At 38.9% G+C, this 15182-nt stretch overlaps 2 protein-coding genes across 2 annotated transcripts; one reads left to right on the forward strand and one right to left on the reverse strand.

Annotated features, from left to right (window-relative positions):
- The first annotated feature begins 5407 nt into the window (after positions 1 to 5407).
- On the forward strand, positions 5408 to 8524 carry LOC103367900 (coiled-coil domain-containing protein 43-like). The gene is made up of 5 exons (XM_008296085.1): positions 5408 to 5598; positions 6209 to 6302; positions 7083 to 7218; positions 7382 to 7437; positions 7624 to 8524. Exons 1-5 carry the CDS (start codon positions 5425 to 5427, stop codon positions 7809 to 7811), a joined length of 648 nt encoding a protein of 215 aa, XP_008294307.1. The 5' UTR covers positions 5408 to 5424; the 3' UTR covers positions 7812 to 8524.
- Positions 8176 to 14081, reverse strand: LOC103367902 (uncharacterized). Its single transcript, XM_008296087.1, has 7 exons — positions 13945 to 14081; positions 13633 to 13734; positions 11965 to 13438; positions 11114 to 11245; positions 9879 to 10053; positions 9659 to 9799; positions 8176 to 8183 (listed from the first exon to the last, which is right to left on the reverse strand). The coding sequence occupies exons 1-7, from the start codon at positions 14079 to 14081 to the stop codon at positions 8176 to 8178; spliced, it is 2169 nt and encodes a 722-aa protein (XP_008294309.1).
- Between the last annotated feature and the right edge of the window lie 1101 nt (positions 14082 to 15182).

Consider the following 15182-nt stretch of genomic DNA (forward strand, 5'->3'; position numbering starts at 1 on the left):
AGGAACCCTCAGAACTCGTTGAGCGGTCTCCGCGGACTTCTCTGAGTTAGTGTTCCATATTCATTACCTTTTTTTTTTTTTCCACACTCGCATGGTGGGGTTTTAATTGCCTACAATTCAGACTAAAAAGCTAGATGAGCAGAGTGAAAGCACCATGCCTCCTGAGAGGGAGATGTGGGAAGTCCACCACCAGCACATTCAACCTGATAGACGCATAACTACTAATAAGAGCCCTCATTACACATAACCAGATTATTCCCTCAGCTATCAGCTCAAGTTAATTTTTCTCCTCCAAAGACACATGCAGTCACTCTGCTCCAACAAAATGATGAGCCAGTGTGCATCATCGCAATGTAGCATAAATACTATTAGACAAGTCAAACAAAACAACATTTATCTAATGATTTAGTCCATCTCAGGTGAGGTCAGACTTCCTAAGAGGTGCTGATGACATGTTTCCGTTCTAAACCTCTTACACAGTTTCATTTATATAATTGTTCAAAGTCCAAAGAGATCATATTATATAATATTTCACAAATGAGTAAAGATTAGAAAAAGAGTCCCAATAATACACTCGTATTGCTCTCACATGTATTGTGTGACTGTTTGGTGGCTGTGTATCACTGCACTGAACAACGTAAAACTAAAACGGTGCATTGATGCATCAATAACATCACTCTAATAATTAGTCAACAACTACAAAATACTTTTTTTTTTAAGTTGAATTTTTCAAGACAAAATATCTCAAATGTGTTTCAATTTCTCATTTTTGGGGATTTTCAGATTTTCTTAACCTATTTATTGTCTTTTTTGTCAACTACATATTGTATTTTTAGGTTTTTGACTGCTGGTCTGACTCAGGCTTTATGGTAGAACATTATGGTAAAACTATGGCACCTATAAATGGACACCAGAGAAGTGGATTGTATTGTTGGAACTAGCATTCAAAGATCCAGTCGCTCGTGATCCCTTTTTTCTCTGGAAAAACAAATCTTCTGGACATCGTAATTCAACATGAATTCAAGCTGAGCACAGCTGTTGTTCTCTGCAGGAGGACACTCGCAACTTTTAAAAGCTGCCTTTAAAAGGAATGGGAGTAGTTAAGCATTTTAGAAGGAGACAAATTTGCTTCTTGGCAGCAATGAGGAGACCACTGTGATGTGTGACAGTAAATATGAAACTGCAGCCAGCAGCCGGTTAGCTTAGGTAAGCACTAAAAAAAAAAAAAAAAAATGCAGAAAAGCTAGCTGTTTTAGTTATGATACTGCAAAGATCGAGGAACTTTGAGCAACTTTTCTAACATGGTACCAGTGAGCCCTTCACATAGCAAGTGTGGTGAGGTAATCTTAGCAACCAATCAAGTTTTGACAACCTTGATGTTTAGTTTCAGACTCAATAAGCAATCAGGAATCAATCTGACACTGACAGAAGGACAGCAGTGACCAAACATTACCTCTGCTCTTAAAAGCACTGACAGCATTGGATAATGTTGTAACCCATCACCCATCTCTCACTTCCCTTACTACCTTTCGATTAACCGCGGAACGATAGAGTTTGCATGTCTGTCAAAGTCTGCGTGTGGGTGGGTGGGGGGTGGGGGGAGCAGAGTGAGTGAGAGTGAATATGTGTGTGGGAGAGTTGCGAGAAGTGAAAAGGAATAAAAATAGAAAAACAGATATATGATATCTTAGCAATTAACGTTAACAAATGAAACATAACGTAGTCATATTTTTAGATCATTGTGTTGTAATACTATTGTAGTTTCTGTGGATAAACCGCGCTGGCGTCTTGTCTGTCACCGTCTCACAGGTTAGATGCACAGTGCAGTCCCAAACTATGAAAATTAATCATTTTAACACTTTAATAGCACTATGCGTTCTACCAGATAAAACATTACAAAGCTCTAACACTGTCACAAATTAATTTCACTCATTATTATCTCCTGCAACGTAATGGAGACAAGTGAGACGACAGGAATCGGGATCTCTGCTCCACCACATACTAAAGAAATGTGATTTAACAGCCTTATTCAACAGAATTACTAGCATCTCAAACTTTCAGTGCTGCTACATCTTGAGCTACTGTGTGATGAGAAGGCAAGCTGCTGGAGAAGATGAGGAAACATGCCTGTTACACATGCTGTTTTCAGTTGTGCTGCACTGCCTGGTTGTTCTGGGCTCTGGTTATATTCTGTCACATTAACGCTGCCATAGAGGATATGTTGACAGAGAGAGGACATTGCACATTGAGACTGTAGGGCTTTTCTAAGGCTGGTGGCATTGGGACACAAAGACAAGTGTGCATGTGTGTGAGCGTGTGTGAGCGTGTATTTGTATGTGCGCATGTATAGAAGTAGAGGGTTGCCTGTGGAGCAGAGCATGTGGATGCCCACCCACTCAGCAGCCTCGCGGCCCTCGTCATTTCGCATCAATCCACAGCCCCTCAATATAAATAGGACAGGCGTCCTAAAGCTACGCAGTAGTATGAGAGGCAATGGCATTATGCATCGACCCTGGGCCCCTCAGCTTGAAATATGACTACGCCAGCCTGTTTTAATGGCAGTTTTCCTCTCACTAGCACACCACTCTGTTCACGGGGAACTATTTTGGCAGTTAGAATACATGAAATTAATGTACTTCACCATTTTGGTACTAGCTACAATAACTCAAGACAAGTGAGTGCCAAAGGACATCAATAAAACTGCAAACTTTAGAGAACCTAATTTCAATTATGAATTTGAAAATCTCAAACGTAAAAAAAAAAAAAGCTGTTCCAAGTGTCTGTTACTTTTCTTTTATTTCTTTTTGTGCAGTTACTCGAACTTCAGCTGAATGTATACAACACCATACTCAAACTCAAATGGTACTTTTTTTTATGTGAGACTCAGATCATAGTTAAAATTGATTGATAATCTGCAAAAACACATTTTGTCCATTTTAGTCCAGCTTCAGATTTATGCATAACACTATTTGCACAAAACAGAACTAAAGGAAGAAGCACTGAGCCTGATGCACCAACTTATCAGTCTGGTTATGGGCTGTTTGGTGAACATTACCTTGAATTTTGCCTGTAGAAAGTACAAAGTGAGCTAAATATTTGAGTAAATATATCTGGTCTATAAGGAATTGAAGGTGGTGCACTAAAATAGAGAGTACAGTTCCACGCGGTAGCTTCCCTGTGGCGTCACAGAAGCTTCACACTTCATTACTGCAAGGCCAGCGACGTGTGAAGCTATTATGTAGGATCAGTGGGAAGGGGAGTGTGCGTGTGTGCATATATATATATGTGTTAGAGGGTGTAACTAGGGGATGTAAGTAATAACAACCCTTGCACAAAGTGCTTTCTAAAAGCGAGATCAAGCCATTCACACGGAAACATTGTTTAATATATTCAAACAGCTAGGAGGTGTTGTCTATTGTCCCAGTGTCAAATGAAAGAGGATGAACAAACATCTGGCAGGGCATTTTTGTGCTGCACAGCGTTGCTTACAACTGTACTTTAACAAACTGACTTTGACGCACATAGAGCAATTTGAAATGAATCACATACTAGATAAGGTCCGAGCCATTGTCGTGCAACTGAAGCCAACTATATCCTGTGTCTTTATCATATGAGAGGAGTAAACAAATCTGTCTTCTACTTCCACCCAGTGGCCAAAAACAGAATGTCACAGAATGTTTATGCTAATTGTGATCCCAAAACATCTGTGTTTCCTCCGTGCCTCCTTCTACACAGGCAGTGAATCCAGCAACACAAAGGTTAGTGATCAATTCTAAAAACTTATTTAACTTTAAGCAACTAACCACACATGATAATAATGAAGAATACTTATGTCTCAATTACTTCAGTGCCAATGAGGAATCGCAAATACCTTGTCAGAGGTTTACAATCACACAAATTACTCCTCAGAGAAGACTTTTCTTCATTTAGATGACAGAAACAAATAGTTTTTCCAGTATTTTTGGTATGTTGTGGTTATGATAGTGTTCTGCCAGGAGCTGTTTGACTGCCAGCTGCCCACTGAGTTAAAAAAGAATAGCTCATTATTTTGAAATCAGAATTTCAGTTTGACTAGTACTGGCACACCTAGTGCTCAAAGCCTACAAGTGAGTGTATAAGTACGTCTGTAAACTGTGAGGACAATCAAACATTAATTTTCAATCAAAAGCGTTGGTATTTGTGGCAGTATACCAGGGCACTTATACGACTGCCAATGCTGGGCATTTAGCACTGATTGAAATTTTGGCGACTGAACTTAATTTAACAAGCCAGACTAGCAGCAGGACAAAGTTATCACAGCAATTATCGTTCAAATGGACAGTTGACAAGACCTGTGTTCATAGACTACGGGCCGTAATTTAGCTTAGGTGCAACTTGTGAAATGTTGTGTCTCAGATTTACTCTACAGGGGGGCAAAGTAGGAACCCTTGATGTAGAACAGGCACACATCAGAGACAGTGGGGTAACAAGTATTTAGATGCTTTACTTAGGTAAATGTAATCAAAGCAAAGTACTACTTAAATAAAAATACAAAAGTAGTGGCTTCAAAATAAAATACCTAAAGTAAAAGTGCTCACGATAGAGAATGCTATTGATTCAGTAATGTGTACATCAATATTTAGTGTTGCAATGGGAGCTACTTTTACTTTATTTTATAAAGGCTATTGTTCAGTGGCTCAACCTACAGCAGAATGTACTAGAGAAGATTTATGTTTTATATGAACACTCTACATTTAATGACTAAAAGTTTAAATAATTGTAGTGGTACAAAATGTACCTCCAAAATACAGAGAAGTAGAGGTAGAAAGTAGCAAGTAAAATACAAGTAAGCTTCATCAGAGTGAGTGTACTTGGTTTGATTCGACCGCTATTGATTCAATAGGATCAATAGTGGTGATTCAATCGGCCACTTTCGGTGATTTCAGGGAAAGGTGATCACGAAGGAAGAAAAGGAGGGAGAAGATGGAAGTAGAGACTTGGAGAATCGATGTAGCAATTTTGAAACGTGTATTTTAGAGTGAGTTTTATCCATGTTTAAGAGAAGAAAAAAATGTGAACTGCATAAATACACCAGCGTATTTACTGACTGTGGAAATTAATGGTTCAGTATTGCCAGACTTTAAGAAAAACTGTAAAGTGGAATGTACCGCTAAATGGAACTTTTCAGTCATAACAACTCCTCGAACTTAGTGCAAACAGCTGACTGCTACAAATATTTAATATAATCAACCTATCGGCTGTTGAATTTGTATATCCGCCTTTTACAACATGTCACACCATAGTTACCTGGGGCAGCGTGGTTACTTCGGCGTTGGTGTGAAAAAATAAAAGTGGGCTTAGAAACACCTGTGTCTATAGCTTGTTTTTTTCACAGGCAATCACAAAGGACAGCCAGGCGGCTAAGAAGGACCCCAAAGGGCCAAGATGGCTGCGCCCTTGACAGACGCCGGGGAGTTTGAAAGCTGGCTAAATGATCGGCTAGACTCGTTAGAAGTAGACCGTGAGGTGTACGGGGCGTACATTTTAGGGATTCTACAAGAAGAGGAGAGCGACGAGGAGAAAGAAGATGCGCTTCAAGGAATTTTATCCGCATTTCTGGTGAATATCCGAAGCGGCGTGTTCCGCTCAGCCACCGCGCCTGTGGTTTCTCATTTGTTGCTGTCCGTCTTGTCTGCCGGGTGGTACCTTGTGACAGTGCTGATGTCAGCTGTTATTTGTGGAGGTCGATATCGTTGTTTAGACGCAGCAGGGTTTCTTCAAGTCCACACACTCGGCAGAGAGATGAGCTTATATCTCCTGCCACACCAAACCCCATTCAAAAATCTGGGATTTGTAGATAGTTGTCGGCTCGATCAGTAGCGACACGCACCAAGCAACATATGAGTCAGTACTCTACAGTCCCTGAACATTTTTTTTTTTTTTTTGGCATACACAGCTTAGAAAAAGCACTGTCAAGTTCACCGTGCTGTTTGGTAGAGATGCATGTTAGTAATTGTTTGACCATGTTCACACTTGGAGTGAATAACGCAGTATTGATATGAATTATTGTAGCGTCTTTATTCAGGCTCAAACGTGTCACCCCCTGGCATTTAAATAAGTAATTGAATCATAACACCACTGTATTTATTCCATACTGAGTACAGAATTTGAGCTGTTCCTTGTACTTCACTTGCTTACACTACTTTGTAATGTTGTCATTTGTATGCAGGATGAGGACACTATGGAAGATGTCTGTAAACAGATCATCAAGGAGTGGACAGAGTATTGCAGTCGATCAGCAGCCAAAAGAAATGCTGAAGATGGTATTTATGTAACTTTGATTCATCTACTTTGATGATGTCAGTGAAATGTTTTTTTAATTTATTTTTTTCGTCAAGAAAGCTTGCATAATTCAGTAACTCTTTAGGAAGAAGCCATCCATGTTGGCAGGAATTTTACTGATCCTGCAGAACATCAACATACAGTACTGTACACTTAAATTGTACCTGTGAGTTAATGCAAATTTAAAAATCCTGCAACAGTGCAATCCAAACACTAGACATTTATATATACTAGATAGATAGATAGATAGATAGATAGATAGATATGGCAGTCAAAACAATCAAGCCAGCAGACTCATCAGCTCCTTTAAATCTTGAATAAACAGAGAAAAGACAGCTTGCTACAGAGTCTGTCTTTAATACTAGTTAAACATACAGAGGCATTAGCTCTTTCAGTTTAAGCTCCCTTGTTCTGAGTTTGAAACAGAGTGCACAGAGAGACTTGTCTTCATAAGAGATTAACATTTCCTGAAAAAATAAAAAAAAAAAGAAACAAAAACAGCTCCTGGGATTGCATAAAGTTTCTGTGGTTTGGTTTATGCCAGAAAGTAATTAACGCTGAGTTTGTTTTGTCAGTATTCTTGGAATGAGATTGTTTACTGTGTACATAGCCATAAGGATGTGCTATACTGTCTGCTCTTTCTGTTAACATACCTTCATAGTGACAGCAAAAAAGCAAGTACTTTTATTGCAACGGAAGGTACTAAATGTTGTCATTATTTGTTTACAGTTTGACTGTGCTCTGCCATTCCTTTTCTGTAGCTGAGGTCCAGGCCATTGCCAGTATGATAGAAAAACAAGCTCAGATTGTGGTGAAGCAGAAGGAGGTGTCTGCGGAGTCAAAGAAACGGAAAGAGGCCCTTCTTGCCCAGTACGCTAACATAACAGACGAAGAGGAATATCCTTGATTTTTAACAGTAAGACGACACACTTCTTTGACCATACAAAGATAGCGTCCATGAGCATAGTCATTGAAAGACGTAAGCAACAAAAAAAAGTTGTTGCGTCATCCTGTACAGTCGTGATTTCTAAGATGTCAGTTCTTTCCTTGACTAACACACTGAAGCTGAGGAAGAGGAGCCACAAAGTGGAAACGCCTTTGCTGGAAATGAAAAATGTATCCTTTTCTAGCTATTTGTGAACACATGCTTTTAAAAAAACACGTGACTAAGTCCTACTATATGAATGGGCAATGCTCTAGTTGTAAAACCATGATACAGTGTTAGAATTATTCACACCCTCTCAGTGGACATACGTAGTAATGATTATTTTGCATCAAGCTCTCCTTTACTGAAAGTGTCAGCTCTGTTCAAGAACACCAATGTGGAGGAGGTGCTCAACAGACAAAAGCAAAAGCGGGACCAGGCTCGTGAGGATGCTCAGAAGAAGAAGGAAAGTGACAAGATGCAGCGGGAGAAGGACAAACTAGCCAAACAAGACAGAAAAGAGAAGGAGAAGAAGCGTACACAGAAAGGTGAACGCAAAAGATAAAACCAAATGACAGGACACTTTGTATGTGAAACGTTTTTCTTACAAGACAAAGTTTAAAAAAAGAACTATTGTCTTCTACTCTTTTTAGCTAAACCTCCTCGGCACTGTCACTCATGTTTATCAGATCCTCCTTGTTAATTACATTATGTGTCTCATAATATGTGTGAAAATCAATGAACTGGATGTTGTGCAGAAACAAAATTCATTATATTTATTTCTGATTCTGATTTAATCAGATACAGATCGATGTTATCTTGGAATAAAGCTGCAAATCTTAATCTAAAGACAACTGTGATAGTCTCATATTGTTGGTCAACAAATGTGACACGTGCTGTGGCTAAGTGTTGACCAAGTTACCCCAAAATTATACACCTGAAACACAAATTGGACTGTTCATGGTAAAAATGGAGAAATCCTTGTGAAGCAGCTCAGTCCACATTTTCTGCTGTTGTCCTTTGTGCCAACACCTTGCAAATGCCTTCTTTTTTTTTTTCTGCACAACTTCTGCGTCAAGGCCGGTGCTGCTGTCAAACTTCATTGCTTGCATTTCAATGCTTTAGATTATAGTTTTACTGTGTATACATTTTGTTGGAGACTAAGAAGAAAGGAGCAGTTGGTAAATTATACCTCGAATATATCATGTACCATCATCTCAATGTTTATAATGAGGTTCAACATCTTTTTAAATGAATAAAAAAAGCATTTTTCAGCAATTTGGATTGCTTTATTAAGATTTTTTCAGATGACAACAATTAACAAGAAAAAACACAACAACAGCATTAAAATGACAGAGAATAGAACAACCTTGCCTATATTCCTGAAGCACTGTCAGAGGAGTCCCCCTGCAGGATGTCTAGAAGCTAAAGGCTTTCAGAGAAATTTTTTCTTGACTTAGCTTTATAATGAATACACACTTTGGTCCCTTGCTGACAAGCATTCACACTTTACGGATAATGTTTGATAATGTGATTAATGCATTTAAAATGTTTTATGCTGAACTTAGAACGCTTTAGCATGTTTACAATTCTGACAACATTTTATATAAATTAAACCGATTTATGATCTCACAGTTACCAACAGAAGAAAGAAAAGTTTCAGATACTAAATGAAACATTTTAGGAAAAATCATATAATTTAGCATGCTTATTATAAACGACTGAAATAGAACAAGTCGTACGACAACTGCGCTTACAGAATTATTTTTTAACTTAGCTATGTTACATTTCACTGATGACTGACAACTGATATTGAACCCCTTTTCTAGATATTTTAGTATTGTTGGTACATTTCAAACCCCACCAAATTGCAGGTAGAAACCTTTTTCAATTACAGAATGTTTAAACATAAGAAAAGCTGATGCTGCAGAAATTAACTGGAACATTTCAGGAAATGATTTAATGTTTAGTATGTTTATTTTAAACTACTGCCATGGTGATTCAATTATTGCGTGGGAATACTCAAAACTGAGGTTCCATTACATTCCAGTAAATAAGTAAAACGATGAAGAATTCACTGAAATCTTCCACATAAATAGTGCCTTTAAATACAATCAGATTCATGTTGATTTGGAACTGACACTAATTAAATGAAGTTAAGATGCAGCAGGACAAATTACATTTCATGCAATTCCTACTTAGCTTCAAATTACTCATATCATGTTCTGCAGTGACCCCTGTGTTGCAGATAAAATATCATATTGACTTGCAGGTAAGTAATACGATAAGAACATTTGTTTGTGTCACTCTTCTGACTATGAGACACTAATAAATAGGGCACTCTGGGCACCTTTAACTTGGTAGATTATAACTGAAAAGAGCTAATTTCAAAAAGAGAGAAGCATTTCTCACTACATGTGTCCTCCTTGTTAACATGGTACTGCATCTTGCCAGCCTTTGGCAGTGTCATTTGAAGAGCACACCACAGAGCTGTACGGAGTTTCCTAGTGGAGGCAGCTAGGTCCTTCACTGAAATGCTCAACAACAAGGGTCCTAGGAAACAGAAGCAAGTTAGGTCCAGCAGCATATAAAGAGGACAATGTAGTATGTTTAGTTATTAAATATGGGTTACCTCTGTCCTCTGTGAAATGAGGTTTCTGTCGCTGGTGTTTGGTCATGTTTGCAGTGTCCATGCATCTTGCTTGTGTGATGCAAATAGCCATATGATGCCTCTTCAGTGCTGCGTGGATGTTGCTGCATAGAGGAGTGCTACACAGACACTCCATCCGTTCCAGAAGGCTTTCCACCTGCAACACACCAACATAATCTACGTTTATATTCCTTTCTCAGTTTTAGAAATGGATTTCATAATGGGGGCTGCAAGGTGGATCGGTGGTTAGCATTGTTGCCTCACAGCAAGAAGGTCACCAGTTCGCATTTCTGTGCAGAGTTTGCATGTTCTCCCCGTGCAGCGTGGGTTCTCTCCGGATTCTCCGGCTTCCTCCCACACAGTCCAAAAAGATGTTGAGGTTAATTGGTGATTCTAAATTGTCCGTAGGTGTGAATGTGAGTGTGTTTGGTTGTCTGTCTCTAAGTGTGGCCCTGTGATAGACTGTTGACCTGTCCAGGGTGTCCCCTGCCTTCGCCTTAAGTCAGCTAGGACAGACTCCAGCCCCCCCGCAACCCTAGTGAGGATTAAGCGGTGTGTAGATAATGGATGGATGGATTTCATAATGGGATATTCTCTGTATGTGAGTTCAAGAAAAACTATAGTAATATTTACTTTACTTGGTTTATCTATGTATGCCTTACAGTTTTACAAAACAAAAGTGATATAGCATCAAAATATATGTAAAATCTTAATAAAAAGGGATTTAAGTTTTTACCAGAACTAGATTTATAAACAAAAGCACAGCACTGGGTCAGGTAAAAAAAAAATTCGGGAGCACCCAGTCCACACAAAAACAATCAAACCCAGTATTTGGTCTTTCTTACCATGATCACTCATTAATCAGCTATTACACAAAATACAATGCACAGAAATAGTTCATTTATCAACAAGAAATTCTAAAACATTAACTTTTTATACTGGGTCTGTACATTGTAAGCACTCTGTACTTGTACTCTGTATGCAAGTATGTTTTTTTTTAATGATTGTGGAAATAAATGAAAATAAGACGAAACTAAATAATCCACTAAACTAAGGAAATCAGCTAAGAAATTTTGGGAGGAGTAGCTGTTTCGCAACTGAACTGAACTCAAATATTTGCCAAATAATTCTGTAAACCCTGCAGGACACAACAATGCTGCTGTGACAAAATTCGCCAGTGGGTGGCAGTGTGAATGCAATCAATTCAGGGGTCTCACCTTTGTGTATTGTCGTGTCTGATTAACAATCAGGTGGTCAATTGTTGTGGGGTATGGTGGAGTTTTGGGTAGGTTCATGTTGGTCACTCCTGCAGGCCCTTTCCTAAAAACTGTTTTAAGGGTGGCCTCTATCTAAAAAAAAAAAAACAAAGCAAAACATAAGAACATGACATCCTGATATTAAATAGTTTCTAAATTCAGGCCAACTCCATAGCCAACACAATTGCAAAAACACAGAATGTATTGTTTGCAGAGCTCATCTTAATAAAAATGAGCTAAAAATATATCTTGCATGGAATAAATAACAAAAATAATGAAAGATAATATCTTCTCTTTCATGTGTTTTGACTGCTAGGACACATAGACGTCGATTATCCTTGAGTGTGTCGTTGTGTGTAAAAAAGACAAACATTAAAAGACAAAAACATTGACCAAACCACTTTTAAACATTGGTACAAAACAGCTGACTAAATAGCAAAATAGTGTCTCCATGAGGAACTGAAAATACTTTTGCCCTCATCTTAAGGTGGAGTTGAATATTTGTCAGAACCTCGGCCCAAACTGGAAAATCTTTCCTCCCAGTATAGTAAAACTGTACAGTGCACACGGGCCTAATTAACAATATTAGAATTAAAGCTGGACCTCTGTAGATACGTTTGGCAGTTCAATAGCTCCAAATTACAAAAATACTTAGTACCATGTTTTTCATTAATAACTAAATAGGAATAAAGTAAACTCAATATCACCTGTACTCTTCCATTGAAACCACAAAAAGTGGCTGTTATACCATTCCTGATTATGATCCCCAGACATATTTTTACCTGACACAAATTCAGATTTTAATCGCATACCTTCTTTCTCTCCTTCTCCAGAAACCTCCATTGCTCGTAACACTCGCACAGGTAGAAGCAAGGCTGGATCACAGGTCCTCCCTGATTCATCAGCACTGAAGTCGTCATGGCAGAGGCCGGGACATGACAAGTGCTCTCTGCTCTGTGGGTCCTTATGTCACCGACGTAAGAGTTGAAAGCTTGAGAATCATTGGCTGATATCATATCACCCACATTAGCACCAGGAACACCACTACCATAGGGTAATGTGGATCTAGAGCTGAAGTTAGAGTTGATGGACATGCTGGGCTGCCTCCTGAGGTCATTTCCAGGATACATGAAAGGCATCACCTGCTGTACATTCCCTCCACTGAATATGCTGCTCTGAGACTGCTGGCTGCTCTGGAAGTCAAAGTGTGGGCTTTGTGAGAGGTGTTGTTTATCTCCCTCTCTCATGTGAGCGTTGGTTTGGGGCCTCCTAGAAAAGTCTTCTCCCAGTACTCCAGACATGTGCATCCTCTTTTTTTCTTTCTGTATCTGTGGCTTGATCTTGTTCTGTATCTGGCTCAGCTGGATATGATGGTTTGAATATTGGTTCATACTTACATTAATGTTCTCTCTGTGCACTGTCATTTTGTTTTGGTATTGGTTTGGGATGTTTAAAGGTGCAGAGAAGGGCTTTGATTGCTGGAAGCACTCTGTGTTTTGAGGGGTGAAATCACATCGATCTTGAAACGCATCACATTTAAATGTTTGTTTCCTCACTCCTTCAGTTCTTTCCCTCTGTCTTGTCCCAAATTCTCCCACCAGCTGTTTTGGGATCTGCATTGCGGGAGTACTTTGTGTTGACATTGCAGGGCTGGTGATTTCCCATTCTTCAGCCATGCTATCTTCATGGTGCATGCCCAATGCCAGCTTGTGTGTGTTTGGAAAGTCTCCATGATATACGCTATCAGCCATGACTGACTGAAAACTGCTGACTAGCTGGTTTATGTCTTCTGGCACATACTGCTCACTATAAATGGACTTTACACTGTTCTGAATCAAGTTATCTTCATGGAAAGGATCAAAACAGCTGCTGCTCGTTGCACTTTGAGGTCTAAAAATGTCACTGAGGTTGAGAAAATTATTCATAGGCTGTCCAATGCCTCTGTCATTATAAGCTGACATGCTGACTGGTTGTGTCTGTGATGGGTAGGTGCTTCCTGCATTGGGCATTGGTGCGACTGAGGGCAGCTTCTGGGCAGGTCGGCAGTAGCTGTCTCCGTTAGGCAAATTAAAAAGCCATGTTTGATTGTTAGCAAAGCCACTGGATTGTTGACTCAACTCCTTAACATCTTGATTCACTGACAGTTGCTGTGTTTTACCGAAAGTCTCATGGGATAGTTGGTTTGGAGGAAAAGAAGGGTTATGCTGTGTGCTAGCATCTGATTGAAAATACTGCAGCAGTTCTTCTGTCAATGTCTTAGGGGACCAGATGGGGTTGGGTATGCTCCTAAAATAACAATTGAGGACTTTCTTTAATGCCAGAGATCATAAAACTAATACAACATCTTCATTTTCAAAAGACTAACATAAAACAAACAAATAACAAATATTTCAGGTGGTTCAACTGTGACGGAAATCATACTATACATACTGTAATATATACCAAAATCTATAATGTAAAACACTCAAACCTTGACATACCCTTGGCAGAGGTAGCTGTCCTGTGAATCTGCTTCATCCAAAATATTTGACACTAGATCTTGCAGATCAGTCTCCCCATCGCAACCAGCAATATCAGGTTTTCTAAAAGCAAAAAAGCATGTTTGTTTTTTTTCTTTCACAACTTTACTCATATTGTCATGATAAGAATTACACCCAGTATGTCTAATTACGTCTAAAGAACAGAATAAAATCCCAAACCAATGACTGCACGTAACAGCAGTGTGATTGCACAAATGAACTACATTTTGGTTGAATGCTTCTGAACACAGTTAATAATAATAATAATAATACCTGCTTTTGATGCCGCTCTGGGAGCAACTAGTAAGCTTGTAGAGGTCATCCTGAGCATTGCAAGACCAGACAGTATAGGATGGGGTATCCTGTTCCTGCCATGAGGCATCAGGTATGGAAACAAAAGGCAATGCCATGCTGTTACTGTTTCCACCACCCACACTGACACCTGCCTGAAAGAAAAAAGCTTAATCAATGTGAAGCTCACCTGATAGACAATACAAGTGTATTTTGTTTCCTCACACAAGGCAGAGTGATGCAAAAAGTGCAACAATTGTTGGAAAAATTGTCATAGGTGTCACAGAAGCTGTAAAATGAGGAGAACCACTCTAACAGAATGTTAAAACAAATTATATGTTAATTAACCAATAAAAAAAAACAGTTGCTATCAATTCAAATGGAAGGTTTTGCTGTTAGTAATTCTTTTGACTAAATATTGTCACGGTTGGTCGGACTTGATTTTTCACTAATGTTTGGCATTTCACATGCCATAAAATATTCAGAACATCACCCACAGTTCGGCCTTGAAATGATAGACAGATAGATAGATAGATAGATAGATAGATAGATAGATAGATAGATAGATAGATAGATAGATAGATAGAAAGAAATTGGTATGTCTGATGATCAGTAAAATTTTGCAAATATGCCACTTTACTTAAAAAAGCGGCATAGCCATAATTGTTTCTTACCTGACGCTGGTATGTGTGAAAAAGTGAATTTGAAAGTGTGCTGTGATGCCGGTCAGACGCCATCTTTAACTCCCTGATGATTCCTTAGGAAACCATGGTCTGGCAAAAAAAAAAAAAAAAAAAAACTAAGTACTCACTGTAAATATTTAATATAGCCCAATATAGTAAATATGACAAACTAAGGAGATGCATAAACGGTGGAAATGATAAGCTAGCTACTGTTTCAAGGAAAGCAACCAACTGGCTTATCTACCGGATCTAACTAGCCGAGAAGTGTATTAAGCTAACTTTGATGCTGCTTTGGCTAATTCGGACTGTAGTTTTCCCACGTTTAAACTTTTGTCCTGTTGGCAAAGTTAACTAATTTTTCCTTTAAAAAGAAGGTAAAATTGAATGTGAGTTAAATTTACCCGTCAAACCCGGAGACAACTTACCGAATCGGTTTAAGAAACGGGAACTTTTGGAGTTTGACAGTTTTCTTGACAGTCGCCGGTTTGTCCTCAAGTGCTCTCGAGCCCCCCTCAATTCCACCCTGGGTGTTGCCCT

Source organism: Stegastes partitus, unplaced genomic scaffold (assembly GCF_000690725.1).
Source record: "Stegastes partitus isolate 25-593 unplaced genomic scaffold, Stegastes_partitus-1.0.2 Scaffold1099, whole genome shotgun sequence".
Taxonomy (NCBI): Eukaryota; Metazoa; Chordata; class Actinopteri; family Pomacentridae; genus Stegastes; species Stegastes partitus.